General features: G+C 35.9%; 1 protein-coding gene across 4 annotated transcripts in view; it reads left to right on the top strand.

The window, feature by feature from the left end:
- Positions 1-19,506, top strand: part of SMC6 (structural maintenance of chromosomes 6) — a 38,951-nt gene that overhangs the window by 17,303 nt on the left and 2,142 nt on the right. For all 4 annotated transcript variants that reach the window (XM_015622059.2, XM_015622058.1, XM_015622060.3 and 1 more), the window contains exons 9-27: positions 878-979; positions 1,170-1,289; positions 1,379-1,474; positions 2,619-2,765; positions 3,125-3,213; positions 3,775-3,939; positions 4,646-4,824; positions 5,815-6,016; positions 6,134-6,248; positions 7,587-7,747; positions 8,718-8,853; positions 9,768-9,848; positions 10,453-10,623; positions 12,739-12,876; positions 13,612-13,757; positions 14,449-14,574; positions 15,210-15,315; positions 17,122-17,274; positions 19,006-19,103. In XM_015622059.2, coding sequence (XP_015477545.1) covers positions 878-979; positions 1,170-1,289; positions 1,379-1,474; positions 2,619-2,765; positions 3,125-3,213; positions 3,775-3,939; positions 4,646-4,824; positions 5,815-6,016; positions 6,134-6,248; positions 7,587-7,747; positions 8,718-8,853; positions 9,768-9,848; positions 10,453-10,623; positions 12,739-12,876; positions 13,612-13,757; positions 14,449-14,574; positions 15,210-15,315; positions 17,122-17,274; positions 19,006-19,103 — 2,531 coding nt within the window. The remainder of the gene's footprint in view (positions 1-877; positions 980-1,169; positions 1,290-1,378; positions 1,475-2,618; positions 2,766-3,124; positions 3,214-3,774; positions 3,940-4,645; positions 4,825-5,814; positions 6,017-6,133; positions 6,249-7,586; positions 7,748-8,717; positions 8,854-9,767; positions 9,849-10,452; positions 10,624-12,738; positions 12,877-13,611; positions 13,758-14,448; positions 14,575-15,209; positions 15,316-17,121; positions 17,275-19,005; positions 19,104-19,506) is intronic.

The following is a 19,506-nucleotide window of genomic DNA, read 5'->3' as shown; positions in this document are numbered from 1 at the left end:
AAGATTCTTACTGAATTTACAGTTGCACAGTGGTAACTCACTCATAGACCTAATTTTCATACTAATCTAAGTACTTAAGAATCTTAAGAAACATTCATAATACAGTTGCTATGCAATATGCATACTTGTGTATAAACAGACTTAAAGGGTATGTACAGGTTGTATACCTGTGAAGAATTCCCCTGGAGCTCAGAAAAGTACTCATGTCAAATGCCTTTGGGTCTTCTTGTTGGGTGAAGGGTTGATCCCTGAGGAGTGGGGGTATCACCCCAGGCTCTGGCAGTTTCTGGCAGCAGTCCTCCAAGTAAACTTGAGAGTTCTGTGGCTCACAGTGGTGTCTCACTCAGAGGGAGATGCTGTCACAGCCCACTGCAGTCCAGGAGAGCTCAGTGGGTCTCATTGGGGACCATTGTTTATAGGTCCCAAGAGGACCACCAGGAGGCTGGGCTTTAGTCACAGTAATTTTTCGTCCTGACCACAATTCAGGTCAGTAACTTTCTTTGAAAATTCAGTAACAAAAATGTTGTTCTGTTTAGGTTGTTAGGCAAGAAAAACAAGTTTCAAAGGCTCTTCATTAGAAAAAGAAGCTTGTCAGACAGTAAAAGTTCCTGGGAGTATAGAGTGTTTCTGATAAACTCAAGAGGAACTGAACCAGCTGCTCTTCATCAAGTCTGGAGCCTAACAAACAATTCAAATATCACATTGTGGCCCAAGCAGGGGGTGGAAGTTGTACTACCACAACCTGACCAGTTTTTTCACTTTGGATATCATTCAGCATGCAGGGATGCTGGGATGAATGGTCTGTCTGTCGTAGTTATTGAAGGTCCATTTAGACAAGGTGCTGATCTCACGTCTGCATCTTTTTATTCCTTTTTAGTTTTTTATGAAGGCAACTCAGCTGGAACAAATGAAAGAAGATTATTCATTTATTGGGAAAACTAAAAAAAATACCCGTGTTCAGATAGAACAAGGGGAAGAGGTATGTAAAAGTTAAATTAATTATTAGGACAGATATAAGTAGTGAAGGAAGTACAGGAGTTAAACTGCATAGTTTTGGATTTATTAGTTTTCAGTGACATTAAATTTCAAAAAACCTAAATCTTTCCAAAATTTTATATTATATCACAGCTTTTTGCAGTCATGATTGAATCCCTGTTTTCTTTTTTAAGCGTCTTGAAGAACTTAAGAAGCTTTATTTGGAAAAGAAGGAAATTTTCAAAAGCATTGCATTTGTGAATGACATGCAAAGTCGTCTCAAAGATTTGAAACATCAAATGGCGTGGGCAGTGGTAAATGTCTTGATAAAATATGTTTGTTTATGTGAAATGTGCTTCATTCCCAGTCTGCTGTGGATATGCTAATATAGACTTCTCTTTAGGTGAGTGAGATGGAAAAAGAAATAGAGCTGCTCAAAGAAGGCATCAGAGCTGAAGAAGGAAATACAGAGTTCCTTCAGAAGGTAGAAGACTGCCAGGTACAAATGTGGTCTAAACCATATATCACTCTACCTGTAGTCACCCCCAAATCAGAAATCGGTCGTGAAGGTTTTCTTGAGTATCACTACCTTTAGAAATGATCAGTGATTTCAGTGGACCTATGGAAACTTTGGGATGGTTCTTATGACTTTTGTACGTGGCAAGAAAGAATAATTTTGTCATTTAATTTCATTGTCATTTCATTCAATTGTCATTATCATTTGCATATGAAACACATTTTGTGCAGATAAATGGGCATCATTATTTTGAATCCAGAATCATAGAATAGTTTGGGTGGGAAGAGACCTTAAAGATCATCCAGTTCCACCCTCCCTGCCATGGGCAGAGACATCTTCCACTGGGTCACACTGCTCAAAGCCCCATCCCACCTGGCACTGAGCACTTCCAGGGATGGGGCATCCACAGCTTCTCTGGGCAGCCTGTGCCAGTGCCTCGTTATCTCCACAGTAAAGAATTCATTCCATATGTCTAACCTAAATTTCCCCTCTTGCAGTTCAAACCAATTTTTCCCTGTTGTATCAACACAGATAATGAAGAGCCCCTCTCCAGCTTATTTGTAGGCCCCACTTCAGATACTGAAAGGGTGCTATGAGGTCTTCATGCAACCTCCACTTCTCCAGGCTGAATAGCCCCAAAACATTTTAGTCTATAAATACTCCTCTAAACCTTCTTTGTTAGCATGTAATTTCATTTTTAAAAAATGTTTTTATTTATTTTCTTTCTTTTAAAAAGTATTAGTTTCACAATTGAGGCATTTTTGCTTTCATGTCTATGTAGTGATGAAGGAACATTGTCTAGACACTGATTTCTTTTGATATCATGGTACTTGACCTTACTGTATTAAGAGTCCTGTGTTTGAGTAAAATTTGAGATAGAAAAAAAGCTGTTTGTATGACAGATTTGGTAGTCTGTTCATTTCCCAAGAATGAACATTTATGAGTTTTCATCATAGCATATCCATAGTGGCAATGACTTGCTTTGTTTTTTTAAACCCAACAAAACTCAGGCAATTGAGAGGTGTCAGATGGATCCTTTTGAGAGATATTTGTCCTGTTACATTAAGAGGTTTTTTGAAGAAAATTTCGTTCCATTACTACTTGTTTTGTTGTTTTTTCACCAAAGGCAAAAGTGAATGAAGCAGAAAAAAAGTACAAAGCAATACAAGACAAATTGATAACAGTAAGTGAAGAAGCACAAGCCCTTCATCCTCAGTATATTTCTTTGAAGGCTGAAGTGCAGGCAAAAAGAAAAGCAGTCAATGAAACTGAGGTAGGCAAAAAAAATTCTTTCAAAGTTCAAAGTCAGTTTAAAGCTTTAAACTTGTCCATGCTTTACCCATCTGTAATTCTGCACCTGTGTTTTTGCTTCTTGAGTCCTTAGTGGAGTTCAGAGAAGGTGCAATTTCCTGCCTGACTGGCAGGTAGTGTCTGTTTGGGGGCCCTGGCATTTGTGTCTTTACATAGTTACTAAACGGTGTTAAGCTTAGATCAAAATCAATACATAAATGTAATTTTTGAAAATCAAGTTATGTTTGTCTGGTTTGGTGCAGTTCAGTATTTACTCAAAACTGTAGTTCCTTCAGAAATTATTTCTAGTTCTTAAACTACTGTATCCTGTTTCCTTGATAGATCATTTGTAATCGTTCCAAAACAGAGTTAAAACGTCTGGAAAAAGACAGTACACAGCTATGTAAACGAATTGAAGAACTGAAAAGCTGGTAAATACAGATACAGTGATTATGTTGTATGTTTATTAAGATCTAGGTGGTAAAGAAGAAAGCTTTTCTGATTAATGAGAAAATCTGCAGTAATAGAAAATATTTATTTAGTCTTTAGGAGGGTCCACTTAAATACCTGGATTTTTCTGATCCTGCTTCTTTACATACTGAGATTTTGACTAGAATGTCAAAAGAAGAGGCAGTTGGGTAGCAAAAGTGGCTTCTTGTTTGTTTGTTTGCTTGTTTGTGGGGTTTGTTTGTTTGTTGGTTTTGAGGTTGTTTTGTTTTGTTTTCGGTGATAATAGATACTCTCACTTCCACGATAATGCAAAACAAATATGTCTTAAACTAAATGCAATAGGAATGTAGCTAGGGGGAGTTACATGTTATTAGAAATTTAAAAAAAAATATTTAAAATTGGCATTATTGCCATGTAGATCCTGCAAGTTAGCAGAATCTTAAGTGTAACTGATGAGTAAATCTTCTGTATGCTACAAGTAATTCATGTCACTTGTAAAGCATCAGTATAGTTTTAAAATATGGATGTATGTTCTTTTCTAGTGCCAATCAGGTTTCAGAGCCTGAGAAATTGGAAAGACAAAGGAGAATTGCATACCTAAGGGAACAGTTAAAGGCATACCATGATGAAGAAATAATGATTGATCAGCAGGTGGATCAGTTTCAGCAGGCTATATCTAAGTGTAGGGAAGAACATTCTAGACTCAGGTAAGTTATGCTTTTTGAATGTAATTGTTTGCCTCTGTTTCAAGTTAGAGAAAATCCCTTTTTTATGTATCCCTTCTTAGGTACCTGTGATCCATGAGGTGTTAGGCTCCAGGTTTTTTTCACATTACAAGAGAATAGATACACTTAGGAGTAATTACTACTTCTATACTTAAGGCAGACTCACAGAGTCTTTGAGGCAAAGTGGTTCAAATATTATTTTTAGCCCATACCCAAAACAGAAAAACCCAAAGCACTCTGGCTTTAATTTGGAAACATGAACTTGAGCAATGGTTACTAGAGGGGATTATGGCAATGTCATTAAAGGATTTGAGAATTGTCCCTTATTGCACTTGGTGTATTAGTTTAAATGCCTCTTATCAATTATTGTAAAAAATGCTTACTGTGTGTTTTGTTGAAGATCTTTGAAGACAGTGAAATTGAAGCATATAATTAGAAATAAAATAAATTTATTATAATTTGTTAGAAGTAAGTCTTGTAGAACTGTTGCAACGTAGTAATTTTCTCTCTTGCTTTTTTTTCCTCATGTTTCTTGAAGCCATAAAATAATTGCATGTGTGTACATAGCTTTACATTGAACTACTGACTTCTTGATACACAGTGCTATTAGTAATTGAAAAACAAGGCTTTATAATTATTTTAGTGCACTTTAAGCTCTATAACTACTGAAAAAAATCTGTTATCTTAGGAGAGAAAGAAGTGAAGTGCAACAAGCACTGGATGCCCAGCAGAAACAGTTGAGAGACCTGAAAGATAGTAAAACAAACACTTTGAAAAGATTTGGACCACATGTACCAGCATTTCTTGAAGCACTTGAAGTAGCCCATAAACAAGGACGCTTTAGAAAGAAACCTCTTGGACCTTTAGGTAAGAATAATTCCTAAAACATATTTTCTCATAGGATATTTTTGTATGGCTGCTAATGGGTAATAGTGGTCTTTCAGGGAAACTTTGTTCTTTAAAGAGCTTTTTTCTTCTGTACTTCCTGTACTAAAGGTTTTATCCTGGTAGGTTACCTTTTGCTTCTGTCAGGCACTCACTAACAGCTACTGGCCTTCCTCATTTTCCAGCTGTTTTTGTTGAGGTGTTGTACAGTGGTAAACTTCCAGTGCATCCCTCCAAATCCCCAACACACTCAAAGCATCAGAGAACTGTGCTTTGAGTGCTTCTTCCTCAGTAGATAGCACTGTCCAGATCTTGGACAGATTTTGTTCAAAATGTCCAGTGACTGACTCGAGGGTTTGTCAAATTTGAGATGTTTTGCATGGAACAAGTCAGACAGACCCAACTGAGATTTTCTTGGGAGGCCTGCTTTTATCTGTCTTCTGTTCAGCACTGATAATGGCTGATACTTTCAGTTTGTGAATGGGAGGAAAGGTTTCAGCATATTCTGGATGTAAAGTACATGGCATTTACTGCAGGGTAAGAATGTACAAATGTGTGCTGTCGAAGACAGATGATATAATGGAAATCTTCATGTTGGTTTAATTTGCAGTACAGTTCCACTGCCTTCATTGTTAAAGCATTAAATTGTTGATAAGCTATCTTTGCCTTGATGCATTTCTGCTAAGCTGCCATAAAATTGGTACCCTAATGGAAGAAAACACAGGCCTCCAACTATGTGTAGGTGTCTCTAGGCAGAGAAATTATATATTAGTGTTCTCAGGTCTGTTGTAGAGTCTTTCAACTTTTAGTCAACCTCTTAATTTTTTATTCTGCCTGTAAGAAAGGTTTATTTTAGACTCTTAAAAAAACCTGCAATACAACAACACAAGATCCTTGAGTGGTAAAAATGCCCTACTGAATGTTTTGTCATGGAACACAGCATCTTAAGCCTTGCTTCTTATTTTTATTTAGGTGCTTTGATTCATCCAAAAGATCCTGAACTGATCTTGGCTATCGAATCCTGTTTAAAAAGCCTACTTCAGGCGTTTTGCTGTGATAATCATAGCGATGAAAGAACTCTTCAGTTACTGATGTCAAAATATTATGCACGTGGACATAGACCTCAAATAATTGTAAATAAATTTCAGAATAAAATTTATGATACTAGTCAGAGGTAAGTATGTTTTGAATTTTGTTGTTTAGCCTTGATGATTGAAAAGAACTATTGGTAATTTTTTTTTTAAGAATCTCACATGAGTTTTATGAATGCTATTTTTTTTTTTTTTCAGAGATCTGTTCACCATCCAGAATTCCCGTCAGTTCTGACAGCATTGGAAATAGATAATCCAGTGGTTGCCAATTGCTTGATCGATATGAGGGGTATAGAAACAGTCCTGCTGATTAAAGTAAGGCTTTATGCTGCCTTTTGATCTTTAAAGAAACATGTGGAGCATTTATGACACCTTCACTGGTAGTGTCTCTAATGGATAAAAGAGGTAGAGGAAGTTTTGCTCCCCTCTCTGCCCCATGTGTTTCAGGACCTTTCCTGTTAGTTTCTGGGTTGTTTGCCACTACCTTTCTGGGCCTCTAAGTGCTGTAGTTTCCCAGTCTGAATGGTCCATGTGTGTGTAATAGGGCCTGACTGCTGGCTTTATCTCATGTCTCTCTGTTAATTTGTGGGTTCAGGATGTGCTGGTTTTGGGTAGTCCAGGAGTTACCAAAATTTGCAGCCCGCCCTACCAGTTGTATCTAGAGCTGGTAACTAAATTTTCTGGCACTATCTGATTTCTGATCTTAATTGATTTTTGATTTTCTGTTAGTACTGAAGATATGAGCTCACAGATTAGATTACAGGTAAAATGTTCAAAGTTGAAAATAAGGTGTGTTATGTTTTTACAAAGGCGTGGTATTCTCTAAGTAAGCAGAGCTAATGATCCTTACTTTTTGTGAATTTTATTTTCCTCCAAAATCTGTTGTCCCAGTTTATCCTCTGACATTCTTACTGGAAAGAGGCAGTTCATGCTCTGTCTGAAGCAAAACTGACTGTTTATGAAGCTTGGCTGTCACTGAGTGGGATACATAACATGTGAACCTTGTAGGCTTTTCTTATGGCAGGAATGTTGGAATTGTTCTTCCCCCTCTGCCTGAACTAACCAGGGATTTTCTTAACATCATTATCTTTGAACCCTACCTGAACAGTTTCAGCTGAATCTGAAAGAAGTTTTCTGTGTAAAATAGGATACATCAGAATGGATAACATGGTTGCCTTGGACAAAGGCACATGTGACCACTTAGTCTGGCACTGCCAGTGTTGGGTTTTTTTACTAACATGTCTCCCCGAATTTCAATTCAATGTTGTTTGATGTCCTTCATACCTTGCTTTGGAAGCTTGTTTCCTCTGTTTATTCTACTTTTAACATTTGAGTATATCTGTGCATAGTGACCTTCTGGTTAATGATTTTTTTTTTCCCCAAGGCGAATTATAAGGGACTGATTAGACTGCAGAATTCACAAATAAATGGCCAATTAAACTTAGTGGGTTCTTGAGAACATAAATGTCTTACTCAACTAAGAAAAGTAGATTATTGACGTTACAGATAATTTTCACATTCTTTAATTACTATATTTCTTTTCATTGAGAATTGAAAATATTTCTGGGTGAAAATATCTAGACAACTTTTAAATTCTTATCTTTATTTATGGTTGATTTTCTGCTGGTATTATAATGCCATTTTATTTTTCAGAATAACCGTAGGGCTCGTGAAGTAATGCAGTGCAATCGGCCCCCAAAAAACTGTAAAGAAGCTTTCACTGCTGAAGGTGATCAGGTGTTTGAACGACGGTATTACTCTTCCAATTTTGTCAGACCCAAGTTCCTAAGTCAAGATCTTGAAGCAGAAATCAGGTTAGCATCTTGTAACGTGTTTGTAAAAAGTGCACTCGTTGGCATGAATAGTGGAATTGCATATTTGTCTGTTGGCATGTACACTACTCTCTAGTGTCTCCATTTTCTTTCTGAGATTTACACTTCCTTTTTTGAGAATTCTAGAAAATCAATGTCTTTCTGTGATAGGGACAAACTTGTGTTGTATCTAGTTATCTTTAGCTTGTTGCATGTAGGTCTTGCCCACCAAGTAGGGATTTTCAGTGCTCAATACTCCAGGAAATCTAGCTATCTTCTTTTTTATGCTTGGTCAAAAAGAGTATGGAGTCAAAAGTTGTTTCTTTAAAAATACAATATTTGAACAGTGGTGTTATAGCTTACTGCAAGGGAGACCTGACTATTCAAACCAAAGTTAGTGCACATCCTCCTACTGGTTTCAAACTTTGCATCTGTGTTTCCTCAGGCCTTTGACTTCATTCATGGTAGATATCTCTGAGAATTCCCTCACCTCTTACATTTTTAGGGTTTTTTTCTCTCATTGCTTTCAAAATGGTAGTTGAAAAAGTGAAATGTACTTCAAAGATTGCAAACTTCAACTGTCACCAAGGAAACTTGTGACAATAGAATACTTTAATTTTGAGGCTCAGATTTTATTGGAATCATATTAAGTAATTTTAGTATTCATAGCTGATGGTATAAACTGAATTGAATGTTAAAATTTATTTCTACAAACTCAAAAGTTTTAAATGTGTCAGTTAACTGTAGTTTGTTCGTATCAGTAGGTAATGAATTTCTCTCAAAGATTATCTTAACTTTCAAAGTGTTACAGGCATTCTGTTACCAATTTTGCTATGGGGAGTGATGTAGGCTAGTTAAAAAGGAGCGCATTTTTACCCTTTGTCTTGTCATGCAAGTAACTTTTATTTGTGTATTTCTGTATGTGTGTGTCTCAAATAGTATCTAACATCTCAATATCACTTTGTTTATAAAGTCATTTGGATAAAGAAATTGAAAATAAAAGGGCACAGTTGACAACGTCTCAGCAACGCTTGCATTCCATTGAAAATGAGATTAGGCAGAATGAAGATCATCTCCATGGTCATCGGAGACACCAAAAACAGCTACAGGTAAAAATAGGTACCGTGTTGGTTTTTAGAAACTCCTTAGTCTTCCCCTATTTCATTTTGACTTCTGCAATCTCTTTGGAGTCCCTGATAGTTTTTAATTTTTCTTCTTACTTTTGTTGTTTGCTTTCATGGTTTTTATTTCTGTTGTATGCTCTTATGAGGACAGCATGATAGAGGCCACATGAATCCTAGCACGTGCTCTTGTTTCTGTTTGGTGTCTTTCCCCACCCTTGTGTTAAATCTTGCAAATTTCTATTGCTCTTTTTGACACTAGTAGTAAGTTGTTACAAAGACACTTCCATCATACAATGCTTGTCCCTCCTTTATTTCTGTTGAGCCTTGTACATTCCTAGCATCTTGTTTATCTTCATGTTCTTCTGGTATGTTCTTAGCCCATCTTGATATGCTGAATATTTCTTCTTTAAGTTTTCTTCATTTTAATTTATTTATAAACCATTTTACAGCTGTTAGACTCCTTTCTGTGGTCTCTGGTACTTCTAGGTAGGATATGTATTTGTGGTGGCCAATGGTGCTCCAGATAGGCAGTGCAAACTAATAGATACTATGTAAGGTTATATTCAGTAAATTATAAGTAAGAAGCAGCAAAAACCCAGGCATGTGGTCTGAAATACTGAAGATAAATACTTGGAGAAAAAAAAAAAAGTATTTTATTCAATTGTCACACTGAATGGAAATATGGTAACTTTTAATGAATTAAAGTGCATGAGTTTCAGAGCAAGTTATATCTCATGGAAATTAATTCCACAGGTGGGTGTGAAGAGTTGTGTCTCTTGTTAGTCACTAATGAAACTAAAAAATGCAAGGATCTTCTTTCCTGTGATGACTTAAATGAACAAATGTGAACTTTTCTCTTTAGTTGAACTCCAGAGCATGTATTTTCTTTATCTTCTCAGGTAAAAGTACGAACAGCAAAAGCAGAGATAGCAGATCTTGAAAACGTGGAAGAGCACCAGTCAGCGGACATCCATATATTAGTAAGAATAGATTATCCAATTATGTCTAATCAACACATGAATAATGTCTTTTAATGTTGGCAGTGTTTTGAAATAAGCAAAGTTGGGTAGTGAGGAACATAACACTTGCCATAATTTAAATATTTCTGTAAATTGAGTGATTTGATTTATTTTTCCTCCTCGGGTTTTGCAATATTTGTCTTTTTGAATGAAAAAGTATTTATGATAATAATTCATTAGGAACAGTGTTAGTTTGTAGGAGATAACAACAATCCACTTTCTCTTCCTGCATTGCACTGTATATTGGATGTATATTGACCACAGAACCAGAGGGAAGTTGAAATTACCTTGTTCTTCTCAGTCTTTTCATCACGACTCCCAAATAAAATCCTCTTAATTTTCAGTCAATAAATAGGAAGTTACACTTTTATTTGGCAGTTTGATTTAGTGGTCTCCTACAAGATCTGTCAGTCTCTTCCTTTTACATTGAGCTGCTCCTACTCTTACTGGAGTTAATACTTCATGTAATACTGTACTTTAATATTGAGAGTAAAATAAAAATCTGGTACAGTAGTTTACAAATGTGTCTCCTTTTATTATTCTTAACTTTAATACATTTTGACAGCAAGAAGAAGCTGAAGAAAATAAGAGTAGGATGGAGAGTGTAAAACAAGACATGCAGCTACAAAGCAGAGAAATGGAAGAACGGAAAAATATTCTCCAAGCAGCTGAAAAAAAATTAGAAGAAGTGAAAGAAAAAATTCATCAAGTAGAAGAAATTGCTGCCCCAATTAAGGTAACAATAATTTTCTATTGTAGTTTTGATTTGTTCCATTTGCATGTCATGGTGAATGAGGTTAAGATGAGAGGCAGGCAAAAAGAACTTGCAGTTGCCTGATGTACTTGAGATCTATCTAGAAAGTGGAGATGGAACATTCCATCTAAGAGCGTGTTGGAAAATAAGCTTGGTGATATTCTGAAGGTGACGTTGATTGTTACATGTAGTCACTGTAGTGTTTTATGTTTAAAGAGTTTGTTTCTGGATATCTTTAGTCATGGAGTGAAAAGGAAGGAAAACCAATTTCCTTTACTTTCCTTTCTTGTGCATCACATTTTTTGTTTTTGCTTATTTGTTCCTAAGAAACCTTGGCTAAGCAGAACTGTTCATTTCTCAAAATAACATTTGAAGTTCGATATGAAGTGGTTGCTTTTTATGAAATTACATAATCAAAGAAGGAACCAGTATATAGTTTTACTTATTCAAGACTACAAAAGGCACCTGGAAATGGCAAAGAATAGCAAGATTTAAGATAAATAACAGAACGGTGATATGCAAAATTTGATATTGGCAAATTGAAGACGGTCTCAGATTGGCAAGAAGAACTCATGGTTTAAAAATAGAAAACAGGTATAAGAGTTCAGGACCATCTATACTATAAACTTGTCAAAGGATGAACTGAAGAAAACTTAAAAGATCACTATGGGAATCTCTTGTATGTCTCACTTAAACTGTAAATTGCTGTGTAGTCTGCCCAAATTAAAAGAGCAAACAAAAAGACTAAGGAAACAGGTCGGCAAAGCAACAGATAAATGTATTAGTTCTAGTGTATCTAATATGGAAATTCTAGGGATATGATCTATTTTAAAGGAACCACTCTATGGAAAGAGATTTATTCAGAATATGGAAGCATTATTGCATGTTATTTAGAGTACTGAACACAATTAAGAGAAGCACTGAAATTCCTACTGAACCTATTCACTGAAAAGGTTTTAAGTCAGATGTGTTGTTAAGTGCTCTACAATTTTTTAATGAACTGTTGGCAGATAGCAAGTTGTTATTTAAAGATAGGATTGGAAAAAAGTAGGAGCATCTTATTGTTGGTGATAGTTGGTTTTCTTGTTTGTTGCTGTGGGGTTTTTGAGTTGTTTCTTGTCTTTTTTTGGTTTGGTTTGTTTGCTTTTTATTTTTGTTTGTTAAGCCATCTAGTTGACAGGAATGAGGAAGGAAATGATGTCCTAGTTTATATCATTCTTTTTACCTCTTTGCTTCTCTGGAAAGATGTATCACTTCAACAGTACCATATAGTATAGAGGTTGCTGCTGAAGGGTCTGGAGCTCAAGTTCTGTGAGGAGCAGCTGAGGGAGCTGGGGCTGTTTAGTCTGGAGAAAGGAGGCTCAAAGGGGACCTCACCACTCCCTACAACCACCTGAAAGGAGGTTGTAAGTGAGGTGTGGCTCAGTCTCTTCTCCCGGGTAACAAGTGACAGCAGGAGGGGAAATGGCTTCAAATTGCACCAGGGGAAGTTCAGTTTAGATATGGGGAGAGAAATTTTCATGGAAAGGGTTGTAAACCATTGGAACAAACTTCCCAGGCAAGTGGAATCACCATCCATGGAAGTGTTCAAAAAATTATGGCTACATTGTACTGGAGGATGTGGTTAGTGGTGTATATGGTGGTGGGTTTGGGTTGATAGTTGTACTTAATGTTCTTAAAGGTTTATTCTAATCTTAACTATTCTATGATTCTATGATTTTATTACAGGTATAGCAGGACACTGAATTTTCACACAGAAATACAGTTCTGGCTGATGTCACACAGTTATCAGAAGTTCCAGATAGAATGTAGCATAAAAAATAAATACAGTTTTTTGAGCTTTAGAAGAAAGCATAGCTTTTTTTAAAGATGAAAACATTACGTCAAGATATAATTCCTAAAATCATTGCATGTATTTATTCCTTATCAGAATTAAGCATAGACTTTCTTGTAAGCTGCTGTTAAAGCTCCCAGACTCTAGAAGCACTGTTACTGAAAGCAAAATAAGTTAGAACAGCCTGTGAAAAGTCAGTAAACACTAGAGAAATTCTCAGGAATCTACCCCAAACAGCTCACATCGTTATTTGTTCCAAACAGGCTGAATTAAACCAGGCTGAGTCAGAAGTGGAGAACAGTAAACGCCATTTGCAGCACTATGAAGACAAGCAGAGAGAACATGTGGCTTGCGTAAATAAGCACAAAGATTTACTAGTTTCCAAAGGAAAGGAATTAGAGGTACGTGTGTGGGGGCTTTTTTTTTTAGCTATTGAAGTCAGATGGTCATGATTCTTCTAATATTTAGTAATAAATCATTCCACTTGTATAATGTACAGACCTTATTAATATACTCAGCTACACTGAGTATTCTCTCAGCTATGTCCTATGCTGACTGTGTAAAATAATTTTGTGTAAGTGAATTGAGGCCTCATTTTTTCTGATGGGACACCATTTCTGTCTTGATAGATAAATCAGGGTTCAGCCATTTCTTCTGTCTTTTGCAATTAGAAGATTAAAATTACTTAAAATCTGTGGCTAACTTGAATTGAATAATATTGTTTTGGTTTCTTGGATGGTAGGTTTTTCCTTGTACAGGCCCCATATCTGATCTTTTGAAGACTTACCTAATCAAGCATTATTAACTAGCTCTGAAATCACATCCACAAAGACTTTTGGAAAACTGCCCTATTTAAATATGGTGATTTTGGTTCCTTATTTATCTGCATTAGCTAAATAACTGTGATTGTATTAAAAATCTTGGATACAGTTCTTGGCACTGAGAAGTAACTACTCATGTGTAAATGTTGTCAATAAAATTGTTAACTGGGTTTGCTGTAATGGAAACATAAAGAGCACAAAAATCTTGTTCTTGCTTGGAGTTCATGTTTTTCTGTAGCATAAAATACTTGTTGTGAAGACTAAACAGATTTTTGAAAAATATGACAATTATTTGAGTTTCAAACATTCCTTTAGGAAAAAATGGCAAAAGCGAGGCAAATCTTCTCAGACCGCATCAAGGTCAGCAGAACTGTTAAAAGTCTTGATGCAGAAATGAATCGCTTGAGAGAGAAGATAAATTCAGAAAGCAGTCACCGTGGAAACAGAGAAGAAATAATCCAGTAAGTCATCTTTACTGTCTAAAACAGTTTAGGTAGGATAGAAAAGAGAGGGGACAGAAGAGTTTTCTTACTGACTCACTATGTCTTTGTGTGTTTTTATTACTTAAGCTATGTATGAAGGTGTAGAAATGAGTTGTGCTGATCCTCCCAGTACTGACCAGATTTAAGAGTCCTGAAATACCTTGCAGTGATTTTAAGCAGCATCTTATGGTATTACCGATAATCAGATACCGTTAGTGTTTTGAAGTATCCCAGTTGTGACTGCACAAATTTAACCTGCTGTTGTTTTGTTGTATTAAGCATAATTCTTTTTTGTGTATTAAGCGTAATTGTAGTTTGAGTAACTAATGTACAAGCTTGGCAGCTCCTTGAGGTTTTGACTTCAGTGTATTTCAAGGAAGCACTCCCCTCAGATATTTTTGAGCATGGGAAAAACAGTCATTCATTCTCCTTGGTGAAAGATTGTTTTCAAAAGAATTAAAAGTAGAATTAAGATTTAATTTTTGTCCACATTTTATTTGCGAACAGGGTCTTACTTGACTTATCAGGTGCTTTTAGCTTCCACCTAAATCCTCACAACAAAGTTTTAATTTGAATATTTTGATTATCAAAATGATTTTCAGCATTTACAACAATAGCTCATTTTTAATGTAATGCATACTACTCCTAACCTTTCTGTTAATTAAAACAGGCAATTTCATTATGCAAAGGAAAGATATGAGGATGCAAGCAATAAAGTAAAGAATTTAAGGAGATTTATTGCTGTGCTGGATGAAGTAATGACAGAAAGGCTCAAAGTGTATCGGCAATTCCTAAGGTGAGATTAAGGCAGTGTTCACAACAATCTTTTTAACCTAAGCTTGCTCCCAGTTTCAATTTTATCATGCCTGAGAGTTTAGAGGCAGCCCGTACTGACAGCTGGAAAAGCAGTGAGATAGTGAAGCCTGTATTTCTCTTCATCCCAAAGACCTCAGCTGTGCTGACTTCATCCAAGGAAGCTCTGTTTGAGTGATGGTTTTGGTCAGTAAAATGTCAGCAACGTACTAGAACTTGAAATAATCTGGGCTGTCACTCATTTTTATTGATTATAATCAGTGGTGCTGATGTGGGCCAAACACTTCTCTGCTCTGTACTGAAAAATTTTGAAGACCTTGATTCAGATTCTGTAATTTGACAGCCTCTTCTTCATTACTGTGTACATGCCTTCTTTCTTGCATCAGTACCTTAGTATCCTATAACTACCCATGAAGATTTTGTTGTTGCCTTCCTTCAAAAGAATTGTGTCCACTATGTGTAATGTCGCCCACTTGAGAGTGCAGGTGATTTTGGGAGAATGTTGTTATTGAAGGAGGGCTTAATACTTAACAATGTGGAACTGTCAATGAAAATCTGTTGTCACTTTTTCATGTATTTAAAAACTTGCTCCCCTCATGTTTGTTTGCTTGATTGAAGGAGCCTTTCTATGCAATGCAAACTCCACTTTGAGCAATTATTACGTCTTCGAGGTTGCTCTGGACATATAGTTTTTGATCACAAGAATGAGACACTTTCCATAACAGTAAGTTACTTTATATTATTTCAATTACCATAATACATAATGAGTTATTATTTGTTTTAGTCTTGGGTGCTAGAAATGCATTGCAAATGATAGAATAAGTTGTTTTTCCCTCTCCAAAATGTGATACGCTAAGTTGTAGTGTTATAAATATTCTGATCAAGTTATCAATTTAATCATATAAAAGAGTTAATTATGATTACAAGTAGAAAATTATGGAATATAAGGTATAGAAATGTTAGGAGTGTTGTGCTTGAAATATACAGCCATAGGAACCTCACCAAGAAGTCACTGGATCTCTGTGCTATGGTTGAGAAACTCTGGAGACTGTCATGCACACCAGTTATGGGGCTTGGAAACCCTCCTGCCCTTCCCAGCTTGGTTTGAATATCAATGATTCCAGTCAGTAGACCTCAGCAGAGATGACCAATGATTATTTTAGGATAAGAATATTGATGAAGTTATATAACTAACAAAACCAGTCATTGCAAAGGTTAAATTTAAGAGTGGGCATATTATGCATAGTTTGTAAAAGAACTTACATAGCAATGATTCAGCAGAAAAAGGATGTAGAAATGGCTAGATTTTGTCTGTTGAGCAGGAGTTGTTGGAGGAGTTTCCAAAAGCCTGTGTGAAGAGTTGTCTGCTTAGTCAGATCAAATTTGTGTTAGATAAGTTTCTTTCATCCCATTTGGTAACAGTTGGATGTTGTTGAAAACAAGCAAGGACAGAAAACATTGCCATTTTAAATGGGCATGTTGCTAGATTAGAAGGAATAAATGTGGATTGGTCATCCAGTCTTTCAAAATAACTCATTCCTGGCTCATTGATAGGAAGTTCAGCAGTTATTTGTGTGACTGTATAATGGCTCTAGTTGTTATTTGAACAACTTAATTTAGGAAAGCTTCAATAAGTTGGTGGGGTTTTTTTTCTGTACCTTTTAACATACATCCCAAAAAGTTTTATCATGGATTTATTTTCTTTTGTTTCTGTGGGAGACTTCAGTTTTAGGGATCAAGGGGGAAAATTTGCAGTGGCAACATAAATACATGTCACAGTCCTAATTAGACAGGTGAAGCACATGTATCTGAAGAACTAAACTCAGTCCATAAAATATCATTATTGACTTTATCAGAATATATTTTTGTAATAGCTGATGTCTCCAGTATCTCACAAAAGAGATCTGTATTTAGTCAAGGAATGTAAGTTGCAAAAAGAAAACAATTCCCTGCAGAAAAAGATTCCACTTCAAAATAATCCTTATTTGCCTGCTTAACTTGTTAAAGGCAGGGCAAGAAATTAGCAGGGCAAGAAAATGCTGAAGTTCCATCTTACAGAAGGAGTGCCACAAGATGTCATCATAATCAATGTAACCAAACGGCTGTTCACAATGTTTCGTGTATTCCATGTAAAGAATCCCTTCCTCATTTAAAATTATTCTGTAAATCAATTCCCTGCTTTTCTCTTGTACCTGGTAACCATGGGTTTTTACTGCTATGTCAACATGGCATTTATTAAACACTCTTTAACAGCTATTAAAAATAGAGATTTGAGTAACAAAACTCTGGCAGAGTTGTTCAATCAATTCAGTGTGTATGATTGTGATAGAGAAAGTTGCAGTGATCCTAGAAATGTGCTACTAAATGTTTAGGAGCCGTCCCATTCCAGAATAGCAGTTGCAGTGAAATGCTGAAAATGTTTTCAAGTAATGTCTGTCTGTTCATGTATAATGTGTTTGCTGTTAAAATTATGATTGTTAGTATGTCTTTACATCAGATTTAAAAATTGCTCCAATATTTTTATTTCAAGGTTCAGCCTCGAGAGGAAGAAAAAGCTGCCTGTAGTGATCTGAGATCTTTATCAGGAGGTGAACGTTCCTTCTCCACAGTTTGTTTCATTCTTTCTCTGTGGAACATTTCTGAATCTCCTTTCAGATGCATGGATGAATTTGATGTCTACATGGTATAGTTTTAACTTAAACTATGTCTGCTATTCTGATTTGTATAAATTAGTGAAATAGTTGGGTTGTTACTTGTATTTGGTTAGATTTAAAACCACTATAGATAACTTTAAATTATAAAAAGCCCCCAAACCAAAATCAAAATCCCCCTAAACGAAATTTGTTAATGATCTTTTTCACTTGGTGCCATAGTCTAGTTGTGGTGTAGGGACATGGGTTGGACTCAATGATTTTGGAGGTCTCTTCCAGCCTAGTCATTCTATTGAATTCTGTTGAATTTGTTTGGTGACTTTTGAAGCTTATTTTGTTTCTGATGTTGGTATCCAGAAATGTGAGCCTTTCTGTAAATTTATGTGCTCAAACCTTTGTTCAGCACAAAAGTAATAATTCAGCTGTTACTGTGTTTGTCGGAGGTTGAGTCTGCATATTGCTGGGTCATTCTGGGCTTTGCTTTGATTTCTGCCAATTTTGAGATCACTATTGGGGTTTTGCAGAGCAAATGTAGCAGTTGGGTTCACTGTTGCTACTTATTTTATAGAAACTCATACTTCAGCTAGGAGCATGTTTCCAAGATGTTTAAATGCAGAATAATGAACAATAAATATTGATTGTAGCTAAAACTGATAAATCATATTTTTTTGTACCGCTTCCCTGGACAAGCCACTAACCCATTTTGAAATTTCTTTTTTTAAGATTTATTTCCTGCTTATTAATATGCAGGGTGGTGTGAGTTTGAGAAAATATTTACTTCTGTGAGACAAAGATTTGATACTGGCTCATTTAATTTTGCCTCAGTGTCCCGTCCTCATAAATCATTTATTTACTAGGAATCACCTAGAGGAAACAAAGATAATGTAGTTTATATTAAGGAATTTCAGAAAGGACAGTATGCATCTAAGGTAGTTTTTCAGCCAACTTTCAAATCTTTGATTCTCTTTTTAAAAGTTAGTTGTGCAGAAGTTTATCCATCTTTCTGGGAAAGGATGGTACTCAGAACTGTAGGCCTTGCAAAGAACTGGCATGCTATCTATTCCATAAATTATTCCACACAACTTGTCTTTCCTCTGCAATGCCAGTAAGTGCAGCCTTACTGTCCACACTTGCTGTAGGTGTAATCACGGGGCCCCACCACATGAGGACTCCACGGTGTATTTTTGTGGGAGATCTCTGCTTTCATGAGGAGCAGTGCACAGCAGCAGAGCTTTGTTAGTCCCTGCTAATAACAGCTTCCTATTGCACATCCTTTTCAGCAAGCCCAATGTGTAAGGTTGCATTCAGAATAATGATACTAACAATAATAATCTTAATAAAATCAAATTCCATAATATCACAGGTTTCATGGTGTTTTTTCAGGCAGGATTTTACAGGAAGAATTATTCTGCTAAAGTACAGTTCATCTCAGCATACCAGTAAAGAAAGAAGTACTGTATGTTCATCAATGATAGAAAAACACTCTAAATAGATGAGTGTGGTTTTTTTCTGATAGAAGCTTTCCATTGCCCATATATGCTAAAAAAAAACAGTCTAAGAATTTCCCAGGCTATAATTTGTAGCTTTTAGATTTTTACCCTAATGTTTCTCCAGTTTTTCTTAGTTTTTGTTAGTCTTATTTAGATATTTTCTTTAGCCAGCCTTGACTGTATAGCATTTAATTCTGGTAGGTTTTCTAGAATCATGTTTTCTAATGTATTTATTATGTCAGTACCACTACCTGACAGATCTTTTGTCTTTAGGATATGCTTAACAGAAGAATTGCCATCGATATGATTCTGGAGAGAGCTGACTTTCAGCGACATCGACAGTTCATTTTGTTCACCCCCCTGACCATGAGGTAATACTGTTGTGGTTTTTTTTCAGGATACAAGAATTGCAAGGGAGTTCTCTTGCAAGGAGTGTAACTTGAAAAACTTGAATATGAGGAGAAAGAAATTTTGCTGTTTGTAGCAGGAGAACATGAACAATTAAGCAGTTCATTGCTGATGGTTCTGTGAATTTAAAGGGTTTTTTTAATAGGTTTTTTTACTCTTCCTTATACAATGGTAATTCAGTGGGACTTGAATCAGTTCATCTGGAATAAAACAAATTTTAGAAATGTTTTATTTTGTCAAACAGGCTCTCCTTAGCATAGCTTTGTATGTCCCTCTCCCCTCTCAAAACCAGCAATACTTGGGATCTTTTCTGTTAATGCTACACCACTTTCAAAGGGTTTGTCATTTCTATCAGTTTTATTTTCT

The sequence above is a fragment of the Parus major genome, chromosome 3 (genome assembly GCF_001522545.3).
Source record: "Parus major isolate Abel chromosome 3, Parus_major1.1, whole genome shotgun sequence".
In the NCBI taxonomy this organism is placed as follows: domain Eukaryota; kingdom Metazoa; phylum Chordata; class Aves; order Passeriformes; family Paridae; genus Parus; species Parus major.
Note: the sequence above shows the minus strand (reverse complement) of the source record. Positions and strands in the feature narration are given on the sequence as shown.